At 40.6% G+C, this 17,992-nt stretch overlaps 1 protein-coding gene across 4 annotated transcripts in view; it reads right to left on the bottom strand.

The window, feature by feature from the left end:
- The window catches only part of SULF1 (sulfatase 1), a 70,195-nt gene that overhangs the window by 37,532 nt on the left and 14,671 nt on the right, over nucleotides 1-17,992 (bottom strand). For all 4 annotated transcript variants that reach the window (XM_082284569.1, XM_082284566.1, XM_082284568.1 and 1 more), the window contains 2 exons: nucleotides 9,225-9,376; nucleotides 7,080-7,249 (listed from right to left, as the gene is read on the bottom strand). In XM_082284569.1, coding sequence (XP_082140695.1) covers nucleotides 7,080-7,249; nucleotides 9,225-9,376 — 322 coding nt within the window. The remainder of the gene's footprint in view (nucleotides 1-7,079; nucleotides 7,250-9,224; nucleotides 9,377-17,992) is intronic.

Here is a 17,992-nt window from a genome sequence, read left to right as displayed (position 1 = left end):
TCCATAATGTCAGAGAAAGAGTACTAAGGAAGAGACAGAAAGGAATTCCAAAACCCCACTTCTTGTGGGGTTTTGTGTCCAAGTGTTCAAAACCCCACTTCTATATGTTCCCTGTGTACCCCAGTTTGTTGGGCCTTTCAGAAATCCACCAGAATGGCACTGGTTGCCAGTCATAAGATCTGACCCTGCTCTCAAATCTACCTACCTTTTATTTTTTTGGTGTAAACCAACCAACCAACCAACCAACCAGCCAACCAACCACTGCAGAGGTAAATCCTAGGCAGAATATTGCTGGTTTCTGAAAACTTTTCCATGTAGACAAACCTCTTCCTGGTCAGCAATAATATTTTATCCCAACTTTTTTTCTTGAAGCAGCTGGAGATATCAATTAAATGCTCAGCTGTTATAAGCCCTTGAAAGTCATTATGGCATGGTCTGTCATTGTTTTTATCCTTCCATTTTTGGGAACAACTTTGCTTTGTACTGACAAGTACTGCTGTAAAGTAACACTGACATCTACATTTCCTTGATTCTTCTTTGCACTGGAAGGATAAAGTTGAAGATAGGTACCATGTTTTCCATGGACTCCTCTCAGTCGTGAGTCCATCTTGTGTTGAGTACATCAGTTCACCCATGATCAGCACACAATACCAGGTAGCCCATTATTTTCAGGTTGTCCATGCCCTCTAAGTCTGGCAAGTTGCTACTGTAGTACTTGTCATTCTTGTAGAATATACTAACTTGGGCAAATCTAGATTGCTCTGCTGCTCACTTTTATTTGTCCAACACATACTGTGAAGAACTTAATACACAGAGACCACTTGGCACTCCATAACAGATCTGTTCTGGCACTGGAAGATGTCAGGTTCACAAAATCCTGAGTTGATACTCTCAGTTAAACTAACAAAAAAATTCAAAATACTTAACAATAACAAATGCTGAACATAGTCAGGTACTTTCCTATAAATGCATACTTACAATGAGAACATTTCACCCTGAGATTTTGTAATCAATTACATACGTGAATAAGTTTACAGAGAAATTTACAGTGATAATCAAATGATCTATAGACTATGGAAGGAATAAATATTTATAAGCATTACAGCATTTTTACAGAAAGATTCTCCACAAAATTTATAATTTATTTGTCTGTAAACATAAGTTCAAATAGATACTTATAGTTATGTTGAGAGAAAAGGAGTAGTATTAGCAGTCACTGCTGTAATCAAGAGGCCTCGGTAACTGACAACATATTTACTATATTTATATATTTAAATTTGAACTTCAAAATTAAGAACACATCTTATTTGGCTTTTAAGGTACCACAATAACTTTAATTTAGACAAGAAACAATAAAAAAACCCCAACAACCCAAAAAATGGATGCTTGTACTCGAGGATCTATTAAAATGGAGTCTCCAAACAAATAATTAAGAAATGACTAGCTTCTACTAGTAACTGAACTGAATAGTGATAATGAAATAAATAGAATATAGCCCTTTTGCAAATCACTGTTACTAAAAGATATTTTGCAGTTTAAGAAGGGATTGCGAGAGTTCAGCATGTTTTAAGAGCTTCAAGAATTTAGTACAACTTTAACATTTGTTTTCTAAAAAATTGATCTAAATATATACATGTCTCTAACAGATGGGATAATGTGGAAAGAAAAAAGTATGTTTCCAAACATTTGTTCAATTTCTCATAGTAAAAATCTGTGTTTGCTCCTATTTACAATCTCCTAATTCCCTCCTGTTTCTACTCAACAAAAGAAATTATGTTCACAAAAATACTGTCTAAAAATGTTGGGCTTGAATAATTCCATAGAGTTCTCAGGGGGTTTTATCCCAAAAGTGTTTGGCTAATCTTCTGTTTGGATTGGGATTCCTCCAGTTAGTGAAAATAATACAGTACTTAGATGGCCCAAGAACATTTTTGTTTCATAAAAATAAAAGTCAACAACATTTAAAAATAATACCTCTGGTAAAACTGATTGAAAAAAACCGAATAGTTTCTGTACAGAATTAGCACCTCTATTATTCTTTGAAATATGATTAGCAAACATGGCATAAGTGGTCATGTTTCTTCAAGTGTAAATAAACAAAGGAAGCAAATTCCTTGTTTCCAGGGAAAGTAGACTTCCAGGTTTAGACACTGTTCTTGGAAAGCAGGAAGCCTAGGTTCTGGCCAAAATTAGAAGTCAAAAAAACCCCCACAACCAGTGGCCATGATCAGTATTAAAGTGAAGTTGAATTTCACCATTCTGGGTCTGCTTTTGCTGCCTTTTAAAAGGGGAATCTTTTAAACCCAGTGATATTTATTGATCTAGGTATGTGGGGTATGAAAGTTTCCAAATTTACATTCCAAAGTGTAACGCAACCGCTATATTTCAGAACAAAGAAGTAAAACAGTTGTTGCCTGTTAAATATAACACCTTTTTCATTTAGGAAACATAATTTGATGCTTCCGCAGAAGTTAACTGTGCAACTAGAACATTACATTTCTATTTCACACCATTTCTTCTTGTCTTGTTTAAAATCACACCCACAGTGACGAGTGTTACGATTTTGATAATTTATCTCTAAGTCAGGGGTCCAAGTAGGCCTCAGGCCAGCAGTGACACTACACACTGACATGTCAAGATTTATTGCTGATGCAAATGTGTGAGCCCACTCTAATGGTCCCGTGTCCACATTACAAGAAATACCATTGTTACTGACAGATGTTTGAGACTCGGCCTCAGTGACTCCAGTTGCAGCCACCTCACACCCTAAACTCACACTAAAGACTACTCTGAGGATCCAGAGCTGCAACAGCATTTCTTTTGACACTTCCCTACTGCAGACACGCTGACCTACACACCTGGTATATCAGCAGCTTTCATATGATCTTTAAACGGAAATATAAAGTTCTGCCTTTCTTATCTGCCGCCTTTTCTTAGCTTATGAAGGTTTCTGATCTATTCCAAGACATCATTTCTATCTGCTCCTCCTAATGTTCCTAGCTTGGCAATAGGATTGCTTCCAGGTAGTCATAAAATCTGGCTGTCAGTTCTCCTGCCAGCCCAAGGATTTTAACTCAGCACAGCCAGTAGTGGTTCAGATTTTCATTTTTTACATTCTTCAGTAAACCTGTCTCCTGCAGATTTTTGCTTCTAATGTTTGTTTACTTCACAGCTTATAAACAGCTTAAGTCTGATTCATAGTTCCCCTAAGACTGGTTCACACTGGAAGGTAGAGGGAAGTTAAAGTGCCAGAGGCCCTGCAAATAACAGATAATTCAGGCTTTCATTAGAGCATCCTTTGAGTCAGAGCTTTCCTGCTCAGCTGTCTGATGAAACAAGATTGTCCTGTAACATAACTTCATACTTAACAACAACATTTCCAAAGGCCTAACAACCCTGCTCCTTGACAGATGATGTTCATTACCACAGCAAAAATCTCACTATTGCTTTCATCTAGTACGTCTTCTACAGCCCCATTTTCTTTCACAGAAATAATGTCTGGGGATAGTTAGAGTACATGCATTAGTGTGATTTATTTTCAGAAAATATATCACTCATTATGGTGATAGCAGCCAGAATAAACCTTCAGAAATATTTTTAGATGTCAGAAATAGGACATATTTTACGGAGAGAAGTGGGAGAGTGGGAGGGAGAATGGATGCTTAAAAACAATAGAGTCTGCTGTTTCCAGTATGATATAGTTTGTGTTTAATTTTAAACTGGAATTAATAAGAATTAACAGGAATCACTTAATAAGTAAACAGTGTACACATCATTACTGTTCATGTCTTTGTAAGACTTTCCATGCGACTGAGCCTGTTTGTGCTGAGGAGGACAGGACTGTAACATAATGATGGTAATTCTTCACTTTTTTTTGTCTTTGACGTACTTTTCATAAATCTTACGGACTTTGCTGCTGCATTCATTTGATTTTATTCTTGCCATGCTGATAAGTGAGGAAATGAGACCAATAGACGCCCACACTTGAGGGCAGAGCTCTCCCTGAACTGGAGTATTTCCTGCCATAGCCACTCCCGTCTTTATATGTGCCAGTGGAAAACTTCTTCTAAACAAACTTTTGAGGTGTTTTTTTGATGTTGTTTTGTTTTGTTTTAATATATAGTGGCAGTATTTCCATCTTTAGCAGGCACTTTACCAGCAAAGAGACATCACATAATTTAAGGGTCTGCTTCAGCTACTGTTCTTTTAAGCAAAACTTCTCACATGTGGTTGACAGGCTATCTTAATCCTTGGTTTGTAGGTATAACCTTCCATCTCAGTTTGTTAAGCCAGCAAGCAGCTTTTGACCTGGTTTCCCTTCTTTGTTGGAGGTAGGCGTTACAGTAACATGATACAGCAACTACATTTTTAAAAACAAAATCCAAGGTCAGATGGCTGTCACCCAAGGTCAGAACAAAAGACATTCAAATGGTGCTTGACCACCAAGGAAGAAAACCTAAGGGTTAAATGTTCAAATTACACAAACCTTGGCAGGAGGGATTTTATTGTTCTTGTGCTGTTTTCATAGGGAGCACTGAATATTTCTGTGAGAACTGAACTTCTCATATCTTTTAGAGCACATTGCTCATATTTTTGATAGAGAAATCAGTAGGAATCTTCAGCCACCAAAACCCAAGTTAGCAGTTTATCTTCAATTTGTCTCATTTCTCAGTCTGCAGACTGAACTTTAACACATGCAGTTCAAGAAGAAACAAGACAAGCCAGCAAGGATCTCTTGAGGTCATTGGAGAAAAAACTCTTTGCAAGAAGGTTGCCAAGAAATAAACAACACCAGAAGGCAAGAAGAAGCACAGCTGAGTGCTCTCACAAGCAGCCTACCGGAGCAAGGTATTTAGACCCCAGGAGTCCACACAAATAAAAATTAATTTTAGCTAAGATTTTGCTTAATCTTTGCAGGTAACATATAACCTGTATAAGGTGCAGAGGCAGTTAAAAATTTGGAGACTAACTAAAGCTGTTTGTTCTACTAGCACAAGTTAGAAAACAAGCAGGCTGAAAACACCAAGCAGTAGAAAGTGTCAAGAGCATGATAAACCAAAGCAAGTTCCTACAAGCACTTGTCAGAAGACAGGGAGCAAGGAGCCTAAAATGAGTTGCTTTGGCCTGGGGAGAGGTAGGGTGAGATACAATGATTCAGTGCTTTTCTTCCAGACACTGTCCCCACAGCTAAGCGGAAACAGTTTGAATCCTGCCCTCCTGTATGATGGATAGTCCCCCAGGAGACAGGATGGCTTGCCTGAGGCCAGGCAGTCTGTGCTACTAAATGGGAAGCAATCTGTTGAATGGGGTGAGAACAAATAGATATAACACTCTTGCTATGAAAAGTGGCAATTGAAAGGAGGCATGGGAGAAATCCACTCAGTTTGATATAGTGACTATTCATTACTCTTCACAGAATGGGAAGTAGGGGACACAGGTGGCATAACCAAGATTCAGGTCTAGAAGGAAACAAAAAGCAGCCCTTTGTCCCCTGTGAAGAGAGTGACACCGTGGAACTTGTTGCCACAAGATGGTGAGGCTGCCACCAGAGTTCCAAAAGAGATCAAATCAGTGCAAAGAGAATGGGGCACACTGACCTGGATGCTTCACCTAAACTGGTGATTTGTAGAAGCTAGAAAAACACAGGGAAAAAGTTTGTGGTTTTACTTTCTCCTCGCCCCACCATCATTCCCTGCTACTTTCTGCTGGAGCACATAATTCAGGATACTAACTGAGGAAGTTCTTCCATACAACCCAATAATAACAAGTATTCATGTCTACCTTATTTATCAACTAAAATCTTCATTAGCTCCCTATACAGGCAGAAATTACTCTGAATATATAAATAACTACAAAACATTGCTGACTGCTTTGCATTACTTGCAGTCTAGTCCCAGGAATGTGGGATCATGGAGAATGTAAGATTATAAGGTCAGGGAAACTGGCATATCTAGAAAGTAGCAGCCAGTAAGAGGATAAAAAGATGCAAAACAACAAAAATGTTACCATGTGCCATGAACAGCAAATCTCTTTCTGGCTCCAACTAGTGATCAGTTTATGCATGCTGTTTATGCAGTAACTACAACTCCTTGAAATATTAAAGTATCTGATGTAAGTAGAAAAACCATCCTTGTGTGTGAACTATTGCAGCATGTCCAAAATACAACTTTTAGACCAAGAAGCTTTCCCATTGTCTAATGAAATTGATTTCTCCTCATTTTGAGAGGACAAATAAATGTACAATCCAGCTGAAATATTTAATTAAGGTTTTTTTTGTGATTGGTGGGGTTTGGTTTGGGTTGTTTATTTTTTTTTTTTTTTTGAAGGTGTGCAAAGACATTGTTTTAGAACAAATGGAAAGACTGGTCTACAAACCCATGGTAGGCACAAGTGCAGCGGAAATCTTCCATTGCCTCTCACTATAAGGAAAAGGACCCAGAATATTCAAGCTATGAAGCAATATGTGGAATCCAAAGATGTGGACAACCCACAGATTTTTACCTGAAGTTGATTTTGGTTCTAGAAACAAAATGAAGAGTTGGGGTTTTTTTGTTATATTTTATTCACCAGAAAAGATCAAGCATGTTATTTAAAAATGCAGTCTGATAGGCTATTTTGGGAATCTGCCAGTATCTAGTCTCTAAACAAATCTGGTACACTCAAAAGCTTCAAAAGGGTGTTTTTACTCTCAATGCATTCAGTTAGTTAGAGCCCAGGAAGTGCATATCTTAGAGGGAAACGAAGGAAGTAATATCTTTCCAACAGATCCTGACCTGTGTCTACATATTTTCAGGGTATTGTAAGAAGCTGCCCTTACAAAGCCAAATACTGACCTTTTAATCTCCCACAACTTCCCAGGAGGAAAAGGGCTTCTCTCTGCTTTAATAATGGTCAGAGCTGTCACTCTCCCCCGCGAAAGGAGCAAGCACAGCAAAAGAAACAAGCAAACATTCTCTGCTTACATGAGTGTCTCATATTTGAATTCCCTGTTCCTGCGATGTCTCCATAAACAAACCCCACAAACCCCTCACAGCAGCAGACACAAGGAGCGGGTCTGGCAGTCTGTGGTTTTGACTTACATATGCTGGGAAGCGTTGGGGTAGAGCTCTGAGAACTGCGGTGCAGAATCCTCGGGGCCATGGGGTGCAGCATGGCTGATGACCATCATTATGGGCCTATGGGGATATATCCTCTTAGACATTCTGAAGTAATTAATGCTCTCATTAGTGATTAGGTCTGTGAAGTAGTCCTGGAACATACGATTAACAAAAAGCAAAAGTTACAAAGTGCATGATTAATTAGATCACATACTATCATGTTATTACGTTATTTTTCAAGTCCTCATTAAAGCTCAGATCAGGAAGTAAAAACATACCATCAAAGAGATGTATGATTTAAGGGAGAATAGAGGAGACTGAGCAGTAATTACTTTCTTAAGCAGGCAATGCCACATAAATGAGACAGTATTTTGCAAATCAGATACAACAGAAAGTTTTAAGTAAATTTGATTACCAGATTTGGTAAGATAATGCTAAGTAACATTTAAAATGACAGACTGTACTGACAAAGATGTGTTTCTTAAATTTCATTGATAAAACATTTCACAAGGTAATGGCTCCCAAATAACATTGAATCTTAATCTGGTTTTATGTTTACATAAACCTTTGTTGCACACTCTTTGTTCAGACTGTACTTTTGCATATGTACAAAGTGGAAGACAGCTACAACAGGCAACAGATTGCAAAAAATCTTAATCAAAGAAATTGCAAATGAGAATGCAGGGAGCAGTTGAATTCCTGTGGGCTCTGTTCATTTAATTGTGCAAATTTAAGCAGTGCAGCTGCTGAGATTAAGGTTGTGACTCGCTAATAAACTGGCTTAACCCACAGCTAAGGTGGCAAATGGAAGCCTACAAGGAAAAGGGAGGAAATGGAACTAAGAAAAAAAGATGAAAACTTAAATTAAACCACCTGCCACCTTGGAGTATTCACTGTTGGCCTGGAGGTCTAGCTCGAGCTTCATTGAGAAAGTGCTGAGACAATGTTTGTAATTTCAAGCACTTCCAGGCATGACTAATCTTATGTTGTGGATTCGAGGCCCTGAACAGCTGCAAAAGCAGAGCCTGAGGGACAAGGTCTGTGTCGCATGTCAGTGCTAGGACAAGCCAACCAGCTGTGACCTCCTCGCTCACCCGCTCCCTGTCCCCCTGCCCCTTCCCCTTTCCTGCAGCCCCCTTGGAGCACACACGGCAGCCCTGGCTGCTACAAACCCTGCAAACTTATGGATGAGACAGTGAGTGATCCTTCAGTTTCCAAAATGGATAATGAGTGCAAGGCACCAGGGTTGTGATAATTTCTGGGTTTGTGGCCTGTTTAAGTGAAATGCCTGTATGACTGCTCTCCCAAAGCATCTATTCCTCTCATGTTTTCCTATTCTAGCTACATACACAGGGTGTGTAAGGAATGTATGACTAACCAATATTCTATATTTTCTGGTTTTTTCTCTATAAATATATAATCAGTGTAATGCAATTTCTATGGATGGGAAAATCAGAAACAGGCATCACTAGCTTTCAATAAAAACTCATTACATGGGTCAGAAAGCACAGCTGCAACATCTGTATCATCTTCCTTGAGCTACAATCTGAGGAAATTCCAGATTGCTTTCTGCAGTCTGCAATCTGTGCTCCTAACCCTTTCCAAGAAACTTCACGGCAGTGGGCAGGTCACCTTGGCATACTTTCCACACTTTGTCAAGAGCACAAACAATCTCTGAACCTTTCCAATGGCTGTGTTCTTGCCCTTATCTATTTTCATAGTCATATCCGGAGTCTGACACCACAGGCGTACAGCCTTTCTTTGGTGTGCACTCTATAATGGAAAACGACATTAACCAAGGTTCTTCTGTGGGTAGTAACTGACAACACTCAGTAGAGCAGGGGGCACAGTTCTTTTGGGGAAAGGCTTTTATTTACTGTTTGCATCTGCCACCAAAACATGACTTTCTATCAGGGAGAGGGAGGGAAGAATCACCAGGCTCCACTGAAGAGCCCTGGGAACTTTCTTCTGTTGAGTGATTAATATTCTCACATGGAAATTCATCTGCAATGCCCTGGAGAGAAAATGACATCTCAATTTCGTGGTTGTAGTTGGTTAATTAATTAATTATCTGAAAGTTATTTTTATATGGATTAATCATGTGGCATTTATGCGTCTGGAAAATACCTTTGCATAATCAAATCCATGCTTCTCTTTGTTACCATTGCGAGAAATGGTGTAATTATAGAAGCGAGAGTTCTTCACTAATCCAACCCACTCTCTCCACCCAGGAGGGATGTAGCTGCCATTGTATTCATTGAGGTATTTCCCAAAAAAAGCTGTGAAGTAAATAAAAAAAAGAACACACATGCATGAGGCTTTGCAATCCAAGTCTTTTAGTCTTTGAGTCAAAAGAATGTATGAATGAAACAAGAATGTGTTAGAATGAGTCAGAGCTGCTTTACCAAAAATCTTCCTTTTATAGCTTAGAGGGTTTTGAAATTAAAATAAGTTATTTCCAGAGTTTTATGGGAGTTGAAAGCCTTTGTGACTCTATGTTTTTTTCTTAATCTTTTGGAATCTAGTGTTCATGTGAAATATTTTCAGGGGTTTTTTTTAGAAAGAGTATGTTCCTCTTGGTTTCCACTTGAATATGAAATAAAAGCTCAGTGCCCAGAGGAAACATCTGAGAAACACCTAGTGGTTTTAAGCAAGTCCTGTGATGTTTTGGAGCTTGGCTTCTGACTTTTAAAGTTCAGGCCTGCTATCCTGCCTACATTTGCTGGTTTGATAAAAGGTCTGAGAAGTACAGATCTCCATCCCATTAGGACATATTCAGGTAGAGCAAGAAGGAATCCCCACCCTGCTTGGCTGCCACATCTTCTCTAAGGCAAAACTTGCCAAAAAGAGACAAAGGGTTGGAGGTCCATCTCCTCTACCTGGTGTGCCAAACTTCATGCGTGTTTTTCCATTAGCTCAAGGTGACAAGTAAGAACCCACTCAGACTGAAAATTTCAGCCTTTACCAAAGGTTTATAGGTGCTCCTGCCAATTCCTCTGGAAGGAAGTAGGAAGAAAAGCAGTCTCACAATGCAGCAGGCTCCCAGCTATCTGGGAGTTGTGGATTGCCTATGGCAAAGATACACAGACACCAGAAGCCAGCCAGCTGGCCTTGGAAAGGAGCATTAATGCTGGCATGGCACCCTGGCAAATGCAGCCACATTGCTTCTAGGGAGGGAGGGGTGTGGGAGATCTTTAGCTGCTTCTATATGGTCTGTGACCTGGATAGAATAGTCAGTTTGGATGGCTCTATCCTGCTTTTCCACTGCCTGGAAAGCAGTGACAAAACACTTGATTAGGTCTGCAATGTGGGTTTTTCGGGATTTATTACATCCAGTTAAGTCCCAGCAAGTTAATGGGGAGTCTCAGTATCTTCACTGTCTTCCTTTTTAGTTTTCTTCAGATTCACAAGACCCTGGAGGGTCACCTGTGCCAGTAGTTCTGCTGTCCCCAGCAGTCTACACACAGGTACCCCTGGTGCTCACAAAATCAGACACCACTGAAGAGGAGAGAATGACAGAGACCTCTCCCTTTCCAGGGACAGAGCTCTTCTGGGTGATAGCTGTCCCCCTCCCTGCCCCCCTCACAGTGCCCAGCCCCTGCCCTAGCTGCCAGCCTCAACCCAGCAGTCAGGCCTGTCTGCAAAAAGCTGCTGTCCAGAGATGCTGTCCCTCAGTTGGGCAGTGGGACATACCTTGGATCCCTGTACTTGTTTCCTACTAGGAAATAAAGTCACATTGGAAAACCTCACATCCAACCTAGACACATTCAATCTAACCAAAAAAGCACATTTGTGGAAGGGCTCAAATAATTCAGATCTGATTGATGTGGGCATGGTGAACTTCTTGGGAAAACTGGTAGAAAAATCAAAGTGTTCATAATTAAGACTTGTCTGAGGCAACATAAATATGATGCAATTCAGTCAGGGAGCTGCCAAATGTCACTAACCAGAGATTACAGTCATATATAGTGTTACTTTCCTATACCACATGGAATGTGACATATAAACAAGTCCTACAGACACTAGACCAGGCTTCCAGCTCTTCTTCCCACAGCCACCAAGAAAGCAATCCAACCTGCCTCCTTTTTTATCCTCAGGCCGACCAGAAATCAAGAACTGTGAGGTGAAGAGGGTGATAGTGGGCAGGGAATACATGGCCAGCACTGTTGTCTCCCGGAATGGAAACCATACCTCTCATCTAAGGCAGCCAAACTGGTTTAAACTCTCAGTTAGATGTCATGGGAAAGTGTATGGGTAAAGGCTGAAATACTGCGAGAAGGGAAGCCAGGGAAAGAGGAGAAGGGGAAGAGAAGTCAGAGAGAGACAACAGTGAAGAAAACTATGGGAGAGTGATGTAACTGAGAGAGAAGAAGCATTGTTGAGCCAAGCAAAACCAAGGATGGTCTGTGGTTACAGGGGAAATATGAGGTCAGCCCCTCTGAGTGTCATCCCAGGCTAACAGCAGCTGCCTGATTTTGGGGAACCTCTGCATGCTGTGCTGATCACTAAAGGGCTCTACTGACAACCTGCCTCTCACAAACATCAGCGGCTTTCAAACTGAAATGGAAGTTATAACAATTTATCATATAGGATGGTTTGACTGCCCCATCTATTATTAAGATTGACTCACTCAGAGACTCTGCTATTTACAGTCTTGCCAAACTTCAATCATTAGTGGTGATAGTTTCCATGCTATCTGACTCAGGCTGTATTTTGCTCTATGGAACCTTTTAGCCAAACAGTTCAGTAATTTCCAAGAAAAAGACTATGGAAAAGAAATGGGTTCACCCATTTAAAAATAATAGACAAATTTTTCTCTAAGAACTTCTAGTGTCTGTAGGTTTTGATGTAGGGCCTTTGTAAATAACAGAGGTAGCTATGAAAATCTGTCTCAAAATGACCAAGCTCAGAAAAACTGTAGCACACAGATGATTACTCCAGCTTCTCACTTTAACGTCACAATGGAGTGTTCCTTTACAGACCAGGGAATTTTCGCAGAATTTTTGACATTAAAACAAAAAGTCATCAGCTTCTCTCACTCCTTCTCTATCCTCTCTTTTGATATTCATTACCTGAGAAAAAAGCACCAGCATAAAATGAAGAGATGAAATGACCTGGGGCATCAATATGAGAATAGATAAACTGAATTTGGAAAAGAAAGGATGGCTTGGAGCTGGGGAGGGCCAAATCATCTTGGAATTTCCTTCCTTTAGATTACTTAGTTTTCTAACTTTAATAATGCATTGTTAGATACCCTTTTGGCCCCCTGAACCCCCTATTTCAGTGCATGTTATGAGACTTCAGACTGACAGCCTGAACCATTCACCTTTGCATTGGCAATGATTTAGTATTTTATCATAAAAATAATCTCAGTGCTGTTAAGTTTTAAGCAGCTCCCTGAGTGACAGCTTGCAGAAATAGATGCTTACCCTTGTTGCTGTGTAAGGCAGTTCCCATGTCAAACGTGTAGCAAAGCCCTGAATACTAGTAGAAGAAACAGTGGCTGTGATAATGGATCATATTTGCCAAAATACTTTAACCAAAAATGGTTTGTTGGTCAAAAGCCCAAGAGGATATGAGTAAATAGACAGATGAAGGGAAAAGCCAGGCTTTTACTGAAATACAAGCGTTCAAGTCCCTGCACTGTATGGTTTTTTGAGTACTACTGAGAATAGGATAGGGCAAGTGAGTCAGAACTGGGGCCCAGCACCAGCAGTTAGTGTCTGGCTCTTCAGGCTCTGTGTGAAGACAAGTGCCAGAGTAAAAGGAAAGCACAGGAGTGTCCATGGGACCAAATAACAATCAGCAAGTAAGCACAATGGGTGTCCCATTTGTTTTTTGTTTAACCAGAGGATTGTTAACAAAAAAGCACTATGGAATATGTCACAGAATTGCCCAGGAACTGTGATGTGCAGATGTCTTTGCTGGGTCTTTGCTGGGGTCCCTCCCCTGCCATGTAGCCCTGGGAGATGGGCCCTGAGGGGACACACGGGGTCTCCTGTCACCTTTGTTTCCCATTGGTTGGTTTGGGTTCCCCGGGGTGGCCAAGGACCCTCGGGTCCCGTGACTGCGGACTTCCTGAGCAGAGCCCCGGCCATGCGGCTGGAGAAATAAACATCTCTGAAACATCTACCACCAATCTGTCCGTATATACTTCGTTTCCCGGGACTCCTGGTTTGAAATATGCTTGTTGCAGTAATCCCCGCTGCGACAGGTCTTCACATGCTTGGCTTGTAGAGTCAACCCCCGTCTTTAACTCAGCTGTAGCCCAACACTTTCTGAATTGCCCAAGTCTGAGAACCGACTGGGAAGCCTCATTTTTAGAAGCCGCTTGTACTCAGCAGTTGGAGGGTTTAGGAAGCCATTTCTGCTTGTAATTAGTAAAATGGAGATTATGACTCAATGGGTAAAAGCCTCATTAAAAAGTAAGGCCATTTCAAGGGACATCTTTTCATTATTATGTGTAATGGCCCCCATAGGGATAACAGGAAAGATAAATGCTTACTTTTGCATTTTAATAAGACAATTTTTATCTGCATTCTGGCAGTTTTGCTAACTGTTCCCAGGACACATTGTTATTTTTTAATCACATGTAGTGTAGTTTGGTATATCAGAATAATGGTATTCTGTATTAGCATGTTCAATTATGTTTATGCAAACAACAACACGTGGCATGGTGAACAGTTATACAGACATCAGTCTCTGGAGAGGCTGCAGAATATACATGCCTGGTACCTGACATGAACAGATGCCTTAAGGCAGGGTTTTGTTTTCCCTTTTACAATGAGCTAATGATTTCTGTACTGGACTGAGAGGTCCAGGGGGTTGCAATGGGTGCAAGACAAATATCATTTGATCCAGGGGATCTCTAATACTTAACAGCTGAGTGTGATTCAAATTCTCATAATTCCCAAGACTTCTCTTCCCTGCATGTTTTACAAGCAATTATGACATGTTTACAGTATTACACAATAGAGTTAGTCCTCTAACTCCTGTCAGCATTAGTGGATTAGTGTACAGGTGAACTGGGCTACATCTACCAGTGACACATCTCTGCACTTCCACAGATCAAAGGACATATATTATGTTCTACACCCTTATTATTTGTTGAGGCTTATGGGAACATTTCCAAGTTAAAACAAACGCAAACTTTTAAAAAACCAAGCTGCAGAAAGGTTTAGTCACCATGACCCAGACAAGAGCTTTAAGTAGACAGCCCACTTCCTTTAACAAAGTCAGGAAACCATTTACAGGAGTTGCAAAGCACTGTTTATATGACATTTCAGGACTCAAACACAGTGATCCTATGCTTCCGTGGACAGAACCCAACATAACTTGAGCTTCTGAATCATTCCAGTCAATTCCTCCTTGCTTTCTTCCCATTATGCAAGCCATAGATTCAAACCCGAGAAGTTTGATTTTTCCCTTCTGTTGAAAAATTGCAGAGGATTAGTGTATCACAGCATTGAAGTGTAGAAAGCCAGCTCAGTATGCCAGCACGCCTAGGAAATGAAATAAGCATTGTCCCAAAAAATATGGTGAGGAAACTGAGGCACCAGGAGGTTAACCTTGAGCTAGACCTAAGTCACGCAGGAAGCCTGTGACATTGCCAAGAATATAATTCAGATTTCACAGTTCCCAGTCTTGTAACTTAAACACAGTAGAAAACCTCAGGTTTTCTACATTTTCTCCAGCTTTGTGGGTCTTTCCCAGTCGCTGCCAGGTTTACCATTGCAACCAAAAAGATCATTAAAGATTTTATAACTCAGCAGTTGCAAAAGGCATTAGCCTATAACTTGATATAGCAATTGTTAGCCTGGGTGATGTCTTTAACAAAGCCTGTATTATGGGCCAAGCTGGTAGCACTTTCCAATATTGATGTTGTCTGACACTTCTCATTATAAGACCCTGTTTTCAGCTGCTTATAACTCTCTTATACTTGGATTTAAATTTTCCACACTGGATGTCTGCCTCAGGCTGAATTTTTGAAACTTTTTAGCCCAAACAGTAGCCATCTTTGAGAACCAGAGTAATGGAAAAGGAATTATGCTTAACATCTGAAAAAAATTATGTGAGCTTTCATTTGATAGCACTTCCATGCTCTGCACTGAGAGCAGGAACTCTGTCAAAGGCATGATGGACTTCCTGTCAAGGAGGCATCTATTAGAATCCTTTGAAAAAACCGTGCAATTTTCATGTGCTAGAGATCTGGACACCTCAGGACATTTATTCCCTGTCCACCTGTGAGTGGTGTCAGTAGGTGGGAGAAAGTTGATTGAAATGCAGAGGGCAGGAGGTGACCCGATAAGGACAAGCAGTCTGGGGAACAGCAGGAAATCCAGCAAAGAAGCTAAGGGGGGGGGAAGAAGCAGTGGGGGCTTGGGGGCCCAGGACTGGCAATGTCAACCAAGAAACGGGACAATGAGTGCAGAAAGGAGAAAGAAGCTGATTGACAAGGGGGGTGGGAGAAGCAGATCTGCTGATCAGGCTGGAAAAAGAGATTGTTAATGGTAAGCAGTGGGAACAGGACATGTCTGTCAAGAACTGACTGGACCTGAGAGAGGAGGGAGGGTGAGAGGGAGAAAGGGAATGACTTGAGGACAGACAAGCAGGGGAACAAGGCTTAGAGCAGAGGCCAAAGTGAGGTCTTGCAGGGCCAGAAAACTGGGATGAGAAAACTGAGGAGTGGACAGTGCACTGCCTAATGGGGTAGGATGAAGGGAGTCAGAAGTGCTTTTGGTCAGAGTGGAGGACCCAACAATGTCTGAAAGGACTCCTGAATCTCACTGGTACCTGCCTTTCATAAGACATCTGAAAACCTATAACAGTGTGCCCAGCCCCATGCATGTGATAAAACCCCACTTTGCTTGGTTTCTCAGCAAGTGAGCAGTGGAGTGCGCCGATGGGATATGAGACCCTCCCAGCCTTGCTGATCTGGAAGCCAGCACTGTCTTTGGATAGAACTGGTCTATCTTTTCAAACTGAGGAAATTTCACCCTCCATGAAGTGGTATGTTGTTATGTAGTTAAAGACTATAATTTAGCCATGTGAACAAGAGATGAAACGGTTGCATAGACAATGTTCTACCCAGATTTTCCTAAATGAAGCACTTGAATACATAAACTTGCTTAAAGTCTTTTAGTGTATGGTTTTCTGTGTGATATTTAATAGCATAGAATTCTGCTTTAAGCATAAGTAGGCAGATATGCTGTGGTTTTTGATGAGGTCCTGGACAGAAACCAAAATGTTTCACTTCACATGATGCCATAGAACTAGAAAATCCTGCATGTTATCCTTTTGGCCTTTTTCCTCTTCTACATTTTACTTTTGTGGACTATGTGCATACATTCAGCATATTTCACTTTCATTTATACATTTTTTTCATTGTCAGAAAGTTCAAATTATTCTGAAAAGTGAGACTTTAAAAAATTATTTAAAATATTTACAGATTAAATATTTACAGATTAAATTATGTTTGATGCTTCCCAGAATATTTCACACCAATTAAGAAAGAATCTGAAAACTCAGAGTTCTCTCTCTCTATTTTCACTTTAGAAATAATCTGAAAACCAGGACTCATTCTCTGCTCACTCATTCCCAGCCCTGTATCATATTGTGCCACTCTCTCTGCTTTGAAAGGGTGCATGAGACAGGATACAAATTAGGTCACTGAAATGATGCAGATTAAAAATAGCATGTGCTGGCAGTGATTTGTAGTGCAAGGCTGTGAACAGGAAACACACTGGCTTTGCCTCTAGAGGAAACTGATTGTCTGCCCACACCTTCAGGAGACATAGCTTTTGCTCGCTTTATGAAAGATTAACATGTCCCTGTGTGTCAGAGGGGAATGGTGCACAGTTTAAATACTCCTTAGCTTTCAGCTTCCTGTCATCTCAGTGTTTTATGAGTTCTTTGTTCACTACACTAAGAAATGTACCCATAAGTGACAGATGTCAATGGACACACTGACGTGTGCTGTTGAACACATTACCCAGTTGTCAACCAAGTGACCATTTCTGTTCATCACTGCACAGAAGTCTGTGACTAATGTCAAAACACACCAGATAGGGGTATCTTGGTGTCACTTCTTGAGCCTGGAGTTTCACAAATGAAGCCACTTAGGAATTAACATTTGAGCTGATTAACTTTGCTATGTTACCATTTTTGTCCCACAAATGACATCAGAACACTCGCATGCATGAATCTTGAATGTTATTCCAGTCAGTTGATACATCTGAGCAAGAAATAAAATACTGGGAAGTCATCTTCCCAAAGACAGTTCTAAAAAGTGCAAGCAAACAATTGCCTAATCTGGTGATCCCTGTTCTTTCAGGTGGGATTCCATGAAGGGAGAGACTGGTCCTGTGTTTGGCATCGTGCTGTGAGGCTGTCAGCAGCTGCTGAGCCAAGGCAGAGTCCAGCTCTCACCTGCACAGTTACACTGGCTGTGTAGGGCTAAGAGGAGTGAGGATTAGAGAGCAGTAGTTCTACAAAGTAACATTAAGCAGAGAGGGTTTAGAATATGTAGGTGTGTTAAGTCAGGGCAAGAATTTTAAGCTTGTACTTGTTTTCATATTTGCAAAGGGATGAAACTTCAGCTGGCAAAAACGTAAAACCCTGCACAAGGCAAAGTATGATCCATTATTTAAAAAGAAAATGTTTATCTTTTTTATATCTTCTGGATGTTGGCTGCCCTCATGTGATGGCTTTCTCTTCTAAAATACCAAGATTATGCTTGGATGCTGCTCAATTATTAAGATGCAGCACAATTCCCCTTTCCTATTAAGGATGCCAAGGTTGCACTTCTGGGGTTTTCTTTTGTCTTTGTGTAGGTGAATGGCAAAGGCAACCAGCAACAGCAAAGGGCACATCTGAGAGGCAAGACTATGTGCTGT

Source organism: Coloeus monedula (genome assembly GCF_965178545.1).
Source record: "Coloeus monedula genome assembly, chromosome: 1".
Taxonomy (NCBI): domain Eukaryota; kingdom Metazoa; phylum Chordata; class Aves; order Passeriformes; family Corvidae; genus Coloeus; species Coloeus monedula.
Note: the sequence above shows the minus strand (reverse complement) of the source record. Positions and strands in the feature narration are given on the sequence as shown.